The sequence below is a fragment of the Vigna umbellata genome, chromosome 1 (genome assembly GCF_029865625.1).
Source record: "Vigna umbellata cultivar VRB3 chromosome 1, Vumbellata_1.0, whole genome shotgun sequence".
NCBI classification, from domain to species: Eukaryota; Viridiplantae; Streptophyta; class Magnoliopsida; order Fabales; family Fabaceae; genus Vigna; species Vigna umbellata.
In genome coordinates this window covers 46,787,249-46,800,199 of record NC_142165.1, presented here as the reverse complement: position 1 = coordinate 46,800,199, position 12,951 = coordinate 46,787,249, and the positions used below count along the sequence as shown (strand labels likewise).

The 12,951-nt window shown below is 39.4% G+C and overlaps 2 protein-coding genes across 2 annotated transcripts; both read right to left on the bottom strand.

The window, feature by feature from the left end:
• Window positions 1-2,464: 2,464 nt before the first annotated feature.
• On the bottom strand, window positions 2,465-4,213 carry LOC148205501 (uncharacterized). Its single transcript, XM_088104672.1, has one exon. The coding sequence runs from the start codon at window positions 4,211-4,213 to the stop codon at window positions 2,465-2,467; it is 1,749 nt and encodes a 582-aa protein (XP_087960798.1).
• Window positions 4,214-5,815: 1,602 nt separating this feature from the next.
• Window positions 5,816-8,322, bottom strand: LOC148205500 (large ribosomal subunit protein uL29c-like). Its single transcript, XM_088103388.1, has 2 exons — window positions 7,940-8,322; window positions 5,816-6,151 (listed from the first exon to the last, which is right to left on the bottom strand). Exons 1-2 carry the CDS (start codon window positions 8,258-8,260, stop codon window positions 5,969-5,971), a joined length of 504 nt encoding a protein of 167 aa, XP_087959514.1. The 5' UTR covers window positions 8,261-8,322; the 3' UTR covers window positions 5,816-5,968.
• Between the last annotated feature and the right edge of the window lie 4,629 nt (window positions 8,323-12,951).

Here is a 12,951-nt window from a genome sequence, read left to right as displayed (position 1 = left end):
GGAAAACGGATAAGAATTGAACTCAAACGAAGACACACAAGTTGACACAAACAGCAGTAATCACTGGACTGACATATGAGAGTAAAATAAATACTGGGAACAGCACAGAATGAATTTGAACAAAGTAAAAACTATATGTTAAAATAGACATCCAGACGAAACTATGAAAAAAAACTGCATGGAAAACGGATAAGAATTGAACTCAAACGAGGTCACACAAGTTGACACAACATTCACGCGGCAGCCAGCGAAAATAAAAATGGCTAAGATGCATTGGCTCAATTGCCATTTCTCATTTAGCTTTTAAATGTCCCAAAAAGTTATCCAAAATTTTCCCGTAATTAATAATGCAAAATAATAAGCTCAGATAATTCAAATTAGTTAAAATAAGAATTTCTGATCAAATTAAGCACAATTAGGAAAAACAGGAAAATACCGGACGTTTAAGCATAATTCCCCGACTAATTCTAGCACATTAAACTAAGTGAAGTGAGGAAAATATTGGTTCATCAATCTGCTCTTGCGTTTTGCTCCCTGGGTACATGGATGACGCTAACCTCGACGAAATTTTGGAGCAAGGTTTGAGCCTTGTGGAAATAGCGTAACAGCTGATTATCCTTGACTTGATAGGTTCCGTTCACGTGGCCGACCACCAATTTTGAGTCCATCCGACACTCTAAACGATCGACCGCGAACTCTCTGGCCATGGATAGGCCAGCAATCAAGGCTTCGTATTCGGCCTGGTTGTTGCTAGCTGGAAATTTGAATGTAATGGCTTGCTCTATGACTAAACCATCCGGTCCCTCCAGGACGACACCGACTCCTCCCCCCTTTTGTCGGAGGAACCATCCACACTAAGGAGCCACTTTGTGGTTGAGTCTTCCGGTGCAGGTATTAACTCAGCTGCAAAGTCTGCCAAATGTTGACCTTTGATGGACCCCCGCGACTCGTAACGAAGTCCGAACTCTGACAGTTCCACAGACCAAGAAACCATCCGTCCTGCCAAGTCTGGTTTGCGGAGGATCTTGGCTATGGGATGATCGGTTCGGACTACTACCTGATGGCTCTGGAAATATGGTCGAAGCCGCCGTGAAGCTGTGAGCAGGGCCAGGGCAATTTTCTCAATTCGAGAATATCGTTCTTCGGCTCCCTGCAGTGTGCGGCTGATGAAGTATATCAGCTTGAGGGAGGGTGCCTCCTGTATCAAGGCGGCACTAACAGCGTGGGGGGATGCTGCGATATACAGCTGCAAATCGGACCCATCGTCCGGTCGAGCCATAATTGGAGGACTGGTGAGAATGTGTTTAACAGTGTTGAATGCTGTTTCACAATCATCGTCCCAGTGTCGAGTGGTGCCCTTTTTCAAATTCTTCAAGATGGGCTTGATGTGGTCAGCTAACTTCGGAATGAATCGGGACAAGGCTGTGAGCCGACCCACTAGGCGTTGGACCTCCCTTAGAGTTGTTGGAGCAGTCATGTCGAGTACAGCTTTGCACTTGTCTGGATTAGCTTCAATGCCTCGACGTGTAAGCATGAACCCTAAGAACTTACCTGCCGGGACACCGAAAGTACACTTGGAAGGATTAAGGCGCATGCTGTACCGTCGGAGTTGGCCAAAATCTTCCTTTAAATCCTGCAGGTGTTGTTCCACAGAATTGCTGCGAATAACCATGTCGTCGACATACACGTCCATGCATCGTCCTATTTGATGATGGAAGACTTTATCCATGAGGCGTTGATAAGTGGCCCCAGCATTCTTCAATCCGAATGGCATTACTTCATAACAGTAATTAGCGCGTTCGGTAATGAAGGCTGTCTTACTTTGATCGGGCTCGTACATTGGGATCTGGTTGTATCCCGAGTAGGCGTCGAGAAAGCTGAGTATAACATGACCCGAAGCTCCATCTACCAGACGATTGATGCTGGGTAGGGGATACGAATCTTTGGGACATGCCTTGTTGAGATCGGTGAAATCGACACACATTCTCCACTGGCCGTTCGACTTCTTGACCATGACGACGTTGGACAGCCACGTAGTGTAAGTTAACTCCCTGATGAACTGAGCGTTCATCAACTTCTCGACCTCGACTCGAATGGCCTGGCGTTTCTCTTCTCCAAACCGTCGCTTCTTCTGAGCGACAGGTCGTGCCTCCCGGAAGATGGATAATTTGTGGGCCATGACCCCGGGATGGATTCCTGGCATGTCGGCGGCCGTCCACGCGAACAAATCTGCATTGTTCCGTAGTAGATGTCCCAGATCACGCTCTTCGCTTAAAGTGAGATCTCCGCCAATGGTGGTGGTTTTTGACGCTTCTGCCGTCAATGAAAGGAGTTTGATTTCGCCTTGCGGATGAAGACGTTCGTCTATATTGGTTCTGGGGTCCAATTCGACCGCCGCTGTCTCTGCTCCTTTCGCCTTTCTGGTTGGTACGAAAGGAGTGACCTTTAGCCCGGCTACATAACACTATCGGGCTGTTCGCTGATCTGTCCTCACAGTACAAACAGTACCACGTTCTGTCGGAAACTTCATGGCGAGGTGGGGGGTAGACACAATTGCCCCAAATGCATTCAGACAAGGTCGTCCTAGCAAGGCGTTGTACGATGTATTTGCCTCGACCAACAGGAATCGAACTCTAAGTTCAGGTGCCTCCCGACTTGTTCCGAGCCGAGTTCGCAGGTCAAGGTATCCTCTGGTGTCTACTCTTTCTCCTGAGAATCCTACAATTTGTTCGTTAAACGGGGCGATGAGGTCCTCAGATAGGTCCATCTTCTGGAAGGTGGACCAATATAAAATGTTGACTGAACTCCCCTGATCGACGAGGATCTTGCTGACATCATAGCGAGCTATGTTAGCAGTGATGAGCATGGGATCATCATGATCAGGGTCGGGTGCATGGAAGTCCGCGTTCGTGAATGTGATGTCAGGGATCGACCTAGGTTGTCGATCGACCATATGGACCGACTTCAACTGTCTCAAATGTCGCTTCCTGGCTGAAGATGACCCTCCCCCTCCGGCGAAACCGCCAGATATGGTGTCGATTCGGCCCCGGACTGAACGCTCCCTCTCTATCCGTCGAGGCGGGCTGCGTGATCTCCTGCGGTGTCGATCATCTCTCGGGGGTGATCGTTGAGGACTTCGCCTAGAAGGATCCTTTCGGCGAGGGGTGGCGGCTCGAGTGGAGACTCTATCCTTGATGTAGTTCTGGAGGTAGCCTGCACGGATGAGTCGCTCTAGTTCGTCCTTCACCATGTTGCATTCCTCCGTGTCGTGCCCATGGTTCATATGGAACCGGCAGGCTTTGCTATTGTCAGCATTCTTTGGAGTAGCCTTTCGCCGCACGGTCAAGAGTTCGGCGTGCAAGGCCTCTTCAAGCACCCTCGCCCTTGGTGCATTAAGGGTCGTGTAACGATCGTATTTAGACATCCACCCTGACTCCTTCCGGGGTGTTCGGTCTGGCTTGTAGTCGTTGGTGGATCGCTTTGCGGGTTTCTTTGTCTCGTGATTGGGGACATCCGGATGTTGTTTCTTCCTAGAATTACGGTGGTCCTCTATGCGGATGAACTTTGCAATAGTGGATTGCAATTCTTCCATAGATGTTGGAGGGTCCGCATATAATTGTTCTGCAAAATGCCCCGGCCTCAAGCAGGACGGTAGATTGCTGATGATGAAAGTAGGAGTGATATCCTTCACGCGTCGGGCCGTCTCGGTGTACCGTTGCATGAAGGCTTTCAGGGTCTCATCTTTTTCCTGTTTGGTATTGACGAGCTCCGCAGCAGTCATCGCCGGTTTCTTATTGGCCGCATACTGCTTTCGGAATAAGGATTCGATTGTTGCAAAACAATCTACAGAATTTCGTGGAAGAGTATGGAACCATTCCAGGGCTTCGTCCCTAAGAGATAAAGAGAAAGCTCTGCAGATCACCGGGTCATTGTCAGTATAGAATGCCATGGCATCTATAAAATTACGTAAATGGTTGTCAGGATCGTCGGAACCACTGTAACGTTCGAGGGCTGGAGGAGGTTTATCTGGCATATTTGCTTGCATAATGGCCTCTGTGAACGGAAGCATGCTGGTGAGGCGCATGGAAGTAGGTCCCTTCCTCCCCCCGCCAATGGGATCAGAGGGTCCTCCATGATGGCTTACTTCGTTATCATCTTGTCTGTTCGACGCAGACAACTCCGGTGGTGGGCGCTGTGCCCTTAACGCCGCCATCTCCTCCGCCTGTTTGTGCTAGATCTCCTGCTGCTCTCTGATAGTTTGTGCCTGGGCCTCAATTTGAGCCTGCAGCTGCTTGATCAATTCGCGAGTGTTGAAGTCTTCCATTGCTCCGGTGGTCGTTGTTGGGATATCAAATCTCGGCCTCACGGTGGGCGCCAAAATGTTTCAGTAGGGATGTGGAGACCGAGATACAAACCTAACAAAACTGGACTGCTTCTTCCTGTAATGCCGGTTACGAAGCTTCCTCCCTCTCTCTACGCTCTGTTCTTTGGGAAAAGGTGGGCTGGGTACCTGCAAAGGCACTCTGACGCTCAAGTCAAGATAGGGATATCTGATTAATCTTCAGAATAAGAATCTATTGATTTCTCCTAGGGAAAAAACGTACCTTTTTTCTGGTGTGCTTTGTATATTTAAAACAGTCAAATAAACCGTTACCTAAAAATCCGGACTGTTACTGAAGTGGATTATTTGGAAGTTGTAACTGCTAGATCGTGTATTGACACTGAGTCAACTACTTCCGTGATTCGTGGCGTTGGTTAGCTCGTATGTGTAACTGCTTATCCGTAACCGCTAAATCGCCTACTACGATATTGCGTTCCGTATGTCGATCGTCCTGTGTGTCGATATGGAAGGTCGACATGTCGTGCGAGCACTACATGTCGCGACACTACTCTTTGGTTGTCGAGCACCACTGTTTGGTTGTCGAGCACCTAGTGGTCGGCGACAATATGTGCTCGCACGACAATATGTGCTCGCACGACACTACAACCTTGAGAAGATCTTGCATTGGTTTCACTGTCGCCAGGTCGTCCAGGTTACTGGTCGACCATTGGAGGATCAGGTATCCTATAGTACACATACCTTATAAGTCAATCTTTTAAAATTAAATTAAATTTAAAGTCTACTTCTTCCTTATCTTTCCTCGTAAAAATTACTTCGTAAATATGGGAAAGTTGATGAGAACCAATTCCCTCACATGTAAGGTTCGAGAACCGATGTCTTTCGTATTAACCATTCAAAGAACTAGTTCCAACAAACCAAGAACCGATTCCCCCAACACTCCAACGTCCACACAAGTCTGTTTTCTCCCTAAAACATCGTGTGTCTAGCAGCTCCTTTGCATTACACAATCGCAGTGAGGTTGCCATGGCAACCATGGAGGTGCAGCACCCTTCCCTGACACGAGCAGGTTCGAGAAGAACAAGACCACACTCTTTCCTGTATGTTCCATGAATCTCCCAGTGTGAAGCTAGAACCAAAGTCCGAGAGTGTGTGCATGAAATAAAATATGTCAACCATGCACGTGAAAAAAGCCAATGCACGTGATTATTTACCAAGGACATTATTGCTAACACACATACGATCTTTTTTCCTCAAGTGAGATTGGATCAGGTCACCATCCTGATAATTCGCTCTCTCAATCGCTCTCAAATCAGTGCAAACAAACACATACCATCTTTGCAAATCCGCGCTCTCTAATCCCTTTACACAGGAAATCATCTTAAACGAACATAGTCTAAAGCTCAAAAAAAAAATGGTGATCATCATTTATGCAAGCAACTACAAGCGAATTTTTGATAAAAATGAAATTCCAAGTTAAGAAAATGTTTATCTTATTTTTGATCATGAATCTCGTCACAAAATAAAAGGCATGAACCTTCTCGCAGGAACAAAATAAAATTACTACCAACAATATATTATACACAATGAAAACCACTGAACTCTGAAAATTGCAAATTAAGTGTTAGCTCACGCAGCCTTTTCAGCTTCTGCGGCTTCTGCTGCTGCTTCTTCCTCCCGAAGCTTCTTTAAAGATGGAGGTGGTCTTACAACAATGCTTTTCTTCCATTTTTTATCAAGCTTTCTGGACAACCTCTTACCAATACCCTCCTCAATTTCTCTTTCCCTCTTCACAGTAAGCATACGAGCAATCTGTATGGATATTTGCAATCACGGTATCATTCACCTAAAATATAAATAGAGACAAGAAATGCACAATGTAGACTCCAGAAAAGGACCTCATTTGTTAGTAATTGGTAAAGCCCTCTAGCGTCATTTCATCATTTTAAGTTGTAAAGATAATAAGTTAATCTCAGTAGGAGTCGTGAAGGTCAATATAATTTAAAAGATGAAAATGGTAAATGGCAGCACAAATGAATTTTATTGGGGATTTAAATTTAAAATTCAGAAAAAAAGATTGACGTATTTATCTATTACAGCTCAACAGAGTGAAAATTATACCATGATCAAATGAACATTGGAAACCAACTTGGACAAACCTGGGAACATGAGTTATAGACATTGTAATTACTTCACAGAGAAACTGAAGTACACATCTAGCATAACTCAAAAAACATACAGAAATTATGAGAAGAGGGCCTAATCAAGAAAAAGATAAAGCTACTTCACTGTGTTTCTTAGATGTGTTGAATTACTTTGCACACATGAATATATTTTTCACTGTATTTTCATGTTCATAGCTTAGAGAGATGTGATGCTAATATGCTATAATTTTAATTTTGAAGTAAAAGTTGGTACTGAATCTATGCCCGAAATTGGAATCAAGTGTTAGAGCTCGAAGGACCATTCAAGGTTTTATTCTGATCCGGCTAGTTGTCAGAGAAATTTGTTTCTAGGTGAGCTTTCTTTTTTCAGGTTCAGAGAATAAACACAGTATGAAAAGGAGATTGAAAATTATGAGCTCAGATTGGATTAATTCATGTGAATCTAGAAACAAGAGTTCTAAAATCTTAACATTTTAATGAATGAACGACAAATGTTGTAGTTTAATCAATCAAAACAACTGAGTTATATAAGCATTCAAAGCACAAAGAAAACAAGGAAACAAAAGGTAATGGATGAAATGGTCTTCACATAATTTGTCCAGAGGATCACCACTTCCTGAAGTAAAATACATTAGTAGCTGAGTACACCAGATACTTGCTTAAGGGTGCATCTGAATAAACAAATAAATTGTGACACATCATACAAGGGTTTATGCCATAAATTTGATGGTAATACCAGTTAGAATAAGATTTAAAAGAGCTAATATTAACAAGTCAAACAAAGAAATTTATTGAAATATGCTAAAAAAACTTGTTAGCATTATAAACTATTTCTAGAAGCTCTAGTAAGCTCATAATAAGCTCAACCAAATGCCACCTGAATAACTACCGATTTACAGCCTCTCACCTTGCCTTCCAAATTCCAATGTTCATCTCTCTGTTGAACCTGATGAAATTCCCTTTTAGTTTTAAATTTTACCCTAACAGAGAGAGGAAAGAACAGAAACAGGATCTGGATCAAGGCTTCTTGCCTCAACATTTCCCTTTACAAAAGCCAAGTGGAGCTAACACTCAAGAAGATTTTACAAAAGGGTCACTACCATATGTTTTATTGCAATGTCAAGGTTTCTGGAGTCTCAACAACCGCAACGTGACGGCAATTGAGGCTCCATTGGCTACATTTATTCATAATTTCCTACAATATCAAGCTTTGAGACGTGACTGCAAGCGCAATTTGAAACATTCTCAAGCTAATCACAGTAGTTAATTTCAAAATTAAAGCAGAGAGGACCAAACTAAGCTCTCTCACAAACTTCCACAGTATGTAACCCAGAAAAGAATATATCTTAACGTATGCACATAATCTTATTTTTAGTTCAAGTGAGCTTGTAATCAAAAGCATACCAAATGAACTTAAGCGGAAAAAAAAAAGTACCCTTTTGCGCATACGACCGAATTCACTGGACTTGAACTCGTTTCGAGCGGATTTCTGAAGGCGAAGCATGACAAGCTCTCCCTTAAGGTCAATAACCTCTTCGTTGATTTGTTCGGTGGTGAGTTGTCTAATTTCCTTCAATTCTTCCACCCTCTTAGCCATCATCACCACCGGCACCGAAGCGGTGCGTTTCGTGAGTTGAACGGAGCATGTGGCATTGCGACGAAGCTGAATGCCAGTGAAGGAAGATTTGAACGGTAACGGCTTCGGGAGAAAGCTTATGGTTGAAGAAGAAGATGAAGCCACAGAGAGACTCAACATTCTCCACTCTCTCCCTTCTTCTTACCAGCGAAGTGGATACAATACAATAGCGTTGCAGATAAGATCCAACTTCCTCTTCTTTTATGGGCTACCCAATTTTATTTTTACGCAATTTTTGCAACATTGGGTGAATTAAAGTAATCTCTATACCCAGAAAAAAAAAACATTGGCATTTTTGTTAATTTTAATTTATTTTATTGGTTATTTTATTATAATACGTTGTTCGATTTAGTATTAGACAAATGAGAAGCACTTGTATGGTTTATATTTTTCAAAAATTTAACTGTGCTTTTAGTTTCCGAAAATTAGATTAATTTTTAAATATTATAATGTATAAACTATATTATATTTAAAATATCATATTTTACAATATTAGAAGATTTTTAAAAGGAATGACATTATTCGAGTAATCGTTCATTATATTTAATAAACACGATAATTAAAATATTATTTATTTATTCATTTACAATTTCATAAACTTTTTATGAAATGTAAATAAATTCAGTATATCTGATCATTGTGATAATAATTAAAAATCGTCAACGTATGTGGTTTAGATTACTTGGATTCTTTGATTAATGTTTGAGATTTAACCCTCAACTAGGATATACACTATAAGTTAAGAAGAGATTAATCTATTGGAATAGTTACTATATCTTCAAAGAAATACTATACTTTGAGAACTTCAATAACTAACAACTTTTGTTATTAATATAATAATAATAATCTGAGATACTTGTGAACTGCTTGAGTTTAATTTGTTAAATGTTCTTTAAAACTATATGTTTTTTATTAAATAAATATATTCAGACACAAAATTTAACTCAGTTCTTTGAAATGAACTTGTCTAAATTTTAAAGTGGAGGTCAGTGATTTATTTATATATTTATTTAATTTTTAAAAAATGGAACTTCGTTGAAAACATTAAAATTAAATTTGAAATTTCTGTTTTATAGTGAGGTATGGTTTATTTATTTACTTGTTGCACTGTGTAAACGTAATAGTCTAAATAATTACGGAATTGTTTTCTTTTTCACGGATTTATGTAAACTGTTCAATTCTTACGTATAATTGCTATTAAAAGATGGTAAACATGTTATCATGTAAATAAACACTAAGAAATTTAAATGAAAAAAGAATCACTCTCGTTTTGTCATCAAAACTTAGATCAGAAAAGATTTAACACAACATTAATAGAGTTTTATTTGTAAATGAAGTTTCAAATTTCACATTCAATTCATAAAATAAATAAGAAATTGTCAAAGAAATATAAGATCAAGATCAAGGTTAAAAAAAATAAAAATATGAAAGAAAGTACAAGATCAGGTGAAGTTTAAATGGGTGTTATGTTAGTAATATGTTATTATATAAGATTAATATCGTCTGTGGAAAAAAAAAAGTCTTAAAACACTTTTATGCTTTAATCATCATACTAATGTTTTGTCTCGGTACTTTTACTTTATTTAGAGTTAATCTTGAATACAATTAATAAACAATTTTCTTCCATAATTTATTTAGGTTACTTTTAAGACAAAATTATCACATAGTCACTATAAATAAAGTGAGTGAAAAATAATCATAACATCTCAAATATTATGAATAATAGTTTTAAAAGAAAATGATATGAAAATACATAATTATCACATAATTTAAAATCGATTTAGCTTGAATTCTTATTATTACCTGTCAGAGTCATTAAATTCAGCAGCAAGGATCCAAGTGGGTGCAGCGGATTGGACCAAATGGATTTTGACGGTAGGATATAATTAATTTTCTCAAAAACCTCGAGGCATTTTCTGCATGTACCTTCTTCTCCAAAAGTTTCTGAATTTCAATTTTCTCCTCCTTCTTTCAAAACTTCTTCTCCTTCTCTCTACAAATTCTTACTTGTTTCTTCCTCCGATCATTACTCAGGCAACACCTAAGTATTCTTGGTGTCAAGCTCTCTCTTTTAAACCGATCAAGTTGTTGTTTTGGAGTTAGTAAGTTAAATTCCTTCGTTCTTTTAAGATTTATGCATTTACTGTTACATGCAAGCACTGTTCAGCTTGCATGTATTCATCAATCTTCCCCTCTGAATATATCTTCTGTCTTTGGTTCTATGATTGGTTCATTTTCACCAATCAAAAGTTTGTAGGAGATTATAGAAGTTACTAGCAGTATAGGCAATACTGTGGAAGCATAGAAGTTTTATGGGTTTCGAGGTAAGGGAAGCTTGTAATTTAATTATGATTCCCTGGTTGTGAATGGTTGCATGTTCGAATGATGTTATGTTCGGTGATTAGTTGATATTGAATATTGAAATTGTTGTATGTCAATTTGTATGTGTTAGTGATTGATAAATGGTATGAATTGGGTAGGAATAGAGTTTGATTCTAATTCTGCAGTATACGGCGAAATTCTGTAATTGTCACCGAGAGTTATTCGTGACCGTTTGGTTTTCCATTGGTGCATTCGATCTTGACTAGATTCTCCTTCTATAGAGAATTTCAGTTAATGACTGATCGGTTTTCTATTAATATATTCGAAAAATAAGCACTTTGTCTCAATAGTGCTCGGTCATGTACTAGCACTCGGTCTCAGTAGCACTCGGTCTTGTACTAGTACTCGGTCTTAGTAGTGCTCGGTCTTGCACTAGGCATTCGGTCTCAATAGTGCTCGGTCTTGCACTAGCACTTGGTCTCAATATTGCTTGGTCTTGTACTAGCACTCGGTCTCAGTAGTGCTCGATCTTGCACTAAGCACTCGGTCTCGTCATAGTACCCAATTGTGTAATTGTAATTGAAACTAAGAGTGTTCGGCCTAATTTAAGAGTGTTCGGCCTAATTTAAGAGTGTTCGACTTAAGCTTGTAGTGTTCGACCTAGGCTCTTAGGTTTCGGTTAAAAGCTTTTAGTATTCGGTCATGTCTAAGTATAAGTGTCCTATAGTATTTAATCAATTGTGTGGGTTTTGTCTAGTAAAGATCGTTCGGTTATAGCCTTTGAGTAGCAAGAAATCGTTCAGTATCATAATAAGTATTCGGTTCAACTAAAGTGTTTAGCCTGGTTATAGCGTTCGGTTATGTTAGCTCTAAGAAGTGTTCTCTCGTTCGATCTTGTTCATAAGTATGATGATATCTCTTTCGGTTTTGTTCAAGAATGGGATTTTATTTTATTGTTCGGTTTGACTGTATTGATGGTTAAGTATGATGATATCTAAAGTATGACATGAATTGAATAGTATGGATATGAAAGAGTATTCCAAGGAGGAATATCTCATGGTTGGTTACTGAATAGTAAAGTATGAATGTGGTTATGCTTAGCTGTCATTTATCCTGATATTTTGTGATTACTCATTCTCACGTAGAGAGGAGTAACTCATGTGTGAGAATGGCAAGAGGTCCTAGTCCATAAGGTTAACTTGGGCGAGGTATAACGGACTAACCTCGGGTGGCAACTGTTGAGGGAATCCCAGCTACTACACCATCCGGGTGGATAAATGTCGTAGTTACATAATTCATACAATCCGGATGAGGCAAGACAATGGTCGGTAATTACATGTATATTGCTGTTGGTTATTGTCTGAAATTTTATGTGTGATGATTGTATGCTATACGTGAATCTGTTAGGTTTTTATGATTAATTAAATTACTCAAGCTTACCCTACTCTCCTGTCTTGTCTATGTTGTCCGTTCGGTCATCCTTCTTGTTGCAATGATCATCTTGTGGATGTGAGCAGAAGGGGACGAGGGTTCGCTAGAATAAGCTTTGGAGGGAGAGAATATTGAAGTTGTACCTTAGGACCGTTCGGTCGGTAGGATTAGTATCATTTGGTACCACTATTCGGTTTAAGCGTAGTTTTGGAACCGTTCGGTTTGTTCTTCTAATCTGTACTAGACTTTATTAGTTATTGTAAAGTTTTAAATGCTCGACATTTTTAGTTTATCTAGAACTCTTATTGTAAATCTGATAACTGTCCTATCAAATTATTATATGTTGACTCCTTCATATAGTTTTAAGCTATATTGTGGGATGTTACATTACCACTCTAGTTTTATTAAGAAATATTGAGATGTCATGTATAAGGAGATTATACATGTTGTCCAAGATTTCTACATAAATGGTATTGTACCAAATGAAAGTAATGCATCCTTCATCACCTTAGTGTCTAAATCAAATAATTTAGGGCTTAAACAACTATAAACCTATCTCTTTAATAGGATGCATGTACAATATAAAAAATCTTGGCTTATAGATTGAAGAAGTTCTATATAAAGTAATAGACGGGTCCTAATCTACATTTATATTAGGTAGAGAATTGCTACATAACATACTTGTAGTTAATGAGGTGGTGAAAGTGATCAAATAGAAAACATAAAATGCGGTAACATTGAAGATAGATTATATATGATTCGGTAAACTAGGAGTTTCTTTATTACATGATGAAGAGACTAGGTTTATGTAGGTAATGAATAAAGTGGATTAAGGAATATTTAATTGTCAGTCTTTATCTTAATCTTGATGAATAGTAACCTAATCAAAGAATTTAATACATCTAGAGAAATGAGACAAGGTGGAATTGAGATAAGGTGATCCTATAACACCTTTCCTACTCTTAATAGTGCTATATGATCTTTTTGGAATGGTAAATCGGACACCTAGAACATAACTCTATACAAAATAGAAGTAGGACACAATAAAATTGGTTAAC

Excerpts from the sequence above, each read along its gene's own strand:
- LOC148205501 (XM_088104672.1), bottom strand. The coding sequence starts at position 4,213 with ATGGCGGCGTTAAGGGCACAGCGCCCACCACCGGAGTTGTCTGCGTCG.
- LOC148205500 (XM_088103388.1), bottom strand. The coding sequence starts at position 8,260 with ATGTTGAGTCTCTCTGTGGCTTCATCTTCTTCTTCAACCATAAGCTTT. Across the intron at positions 6,152-7,939 it reads TCGGTCGTATGCGCAAAAGG|ATTGCTCGTATGCTTACTGT; the intron begins GTACTTTTTTTT and ends ATATCCATACAG.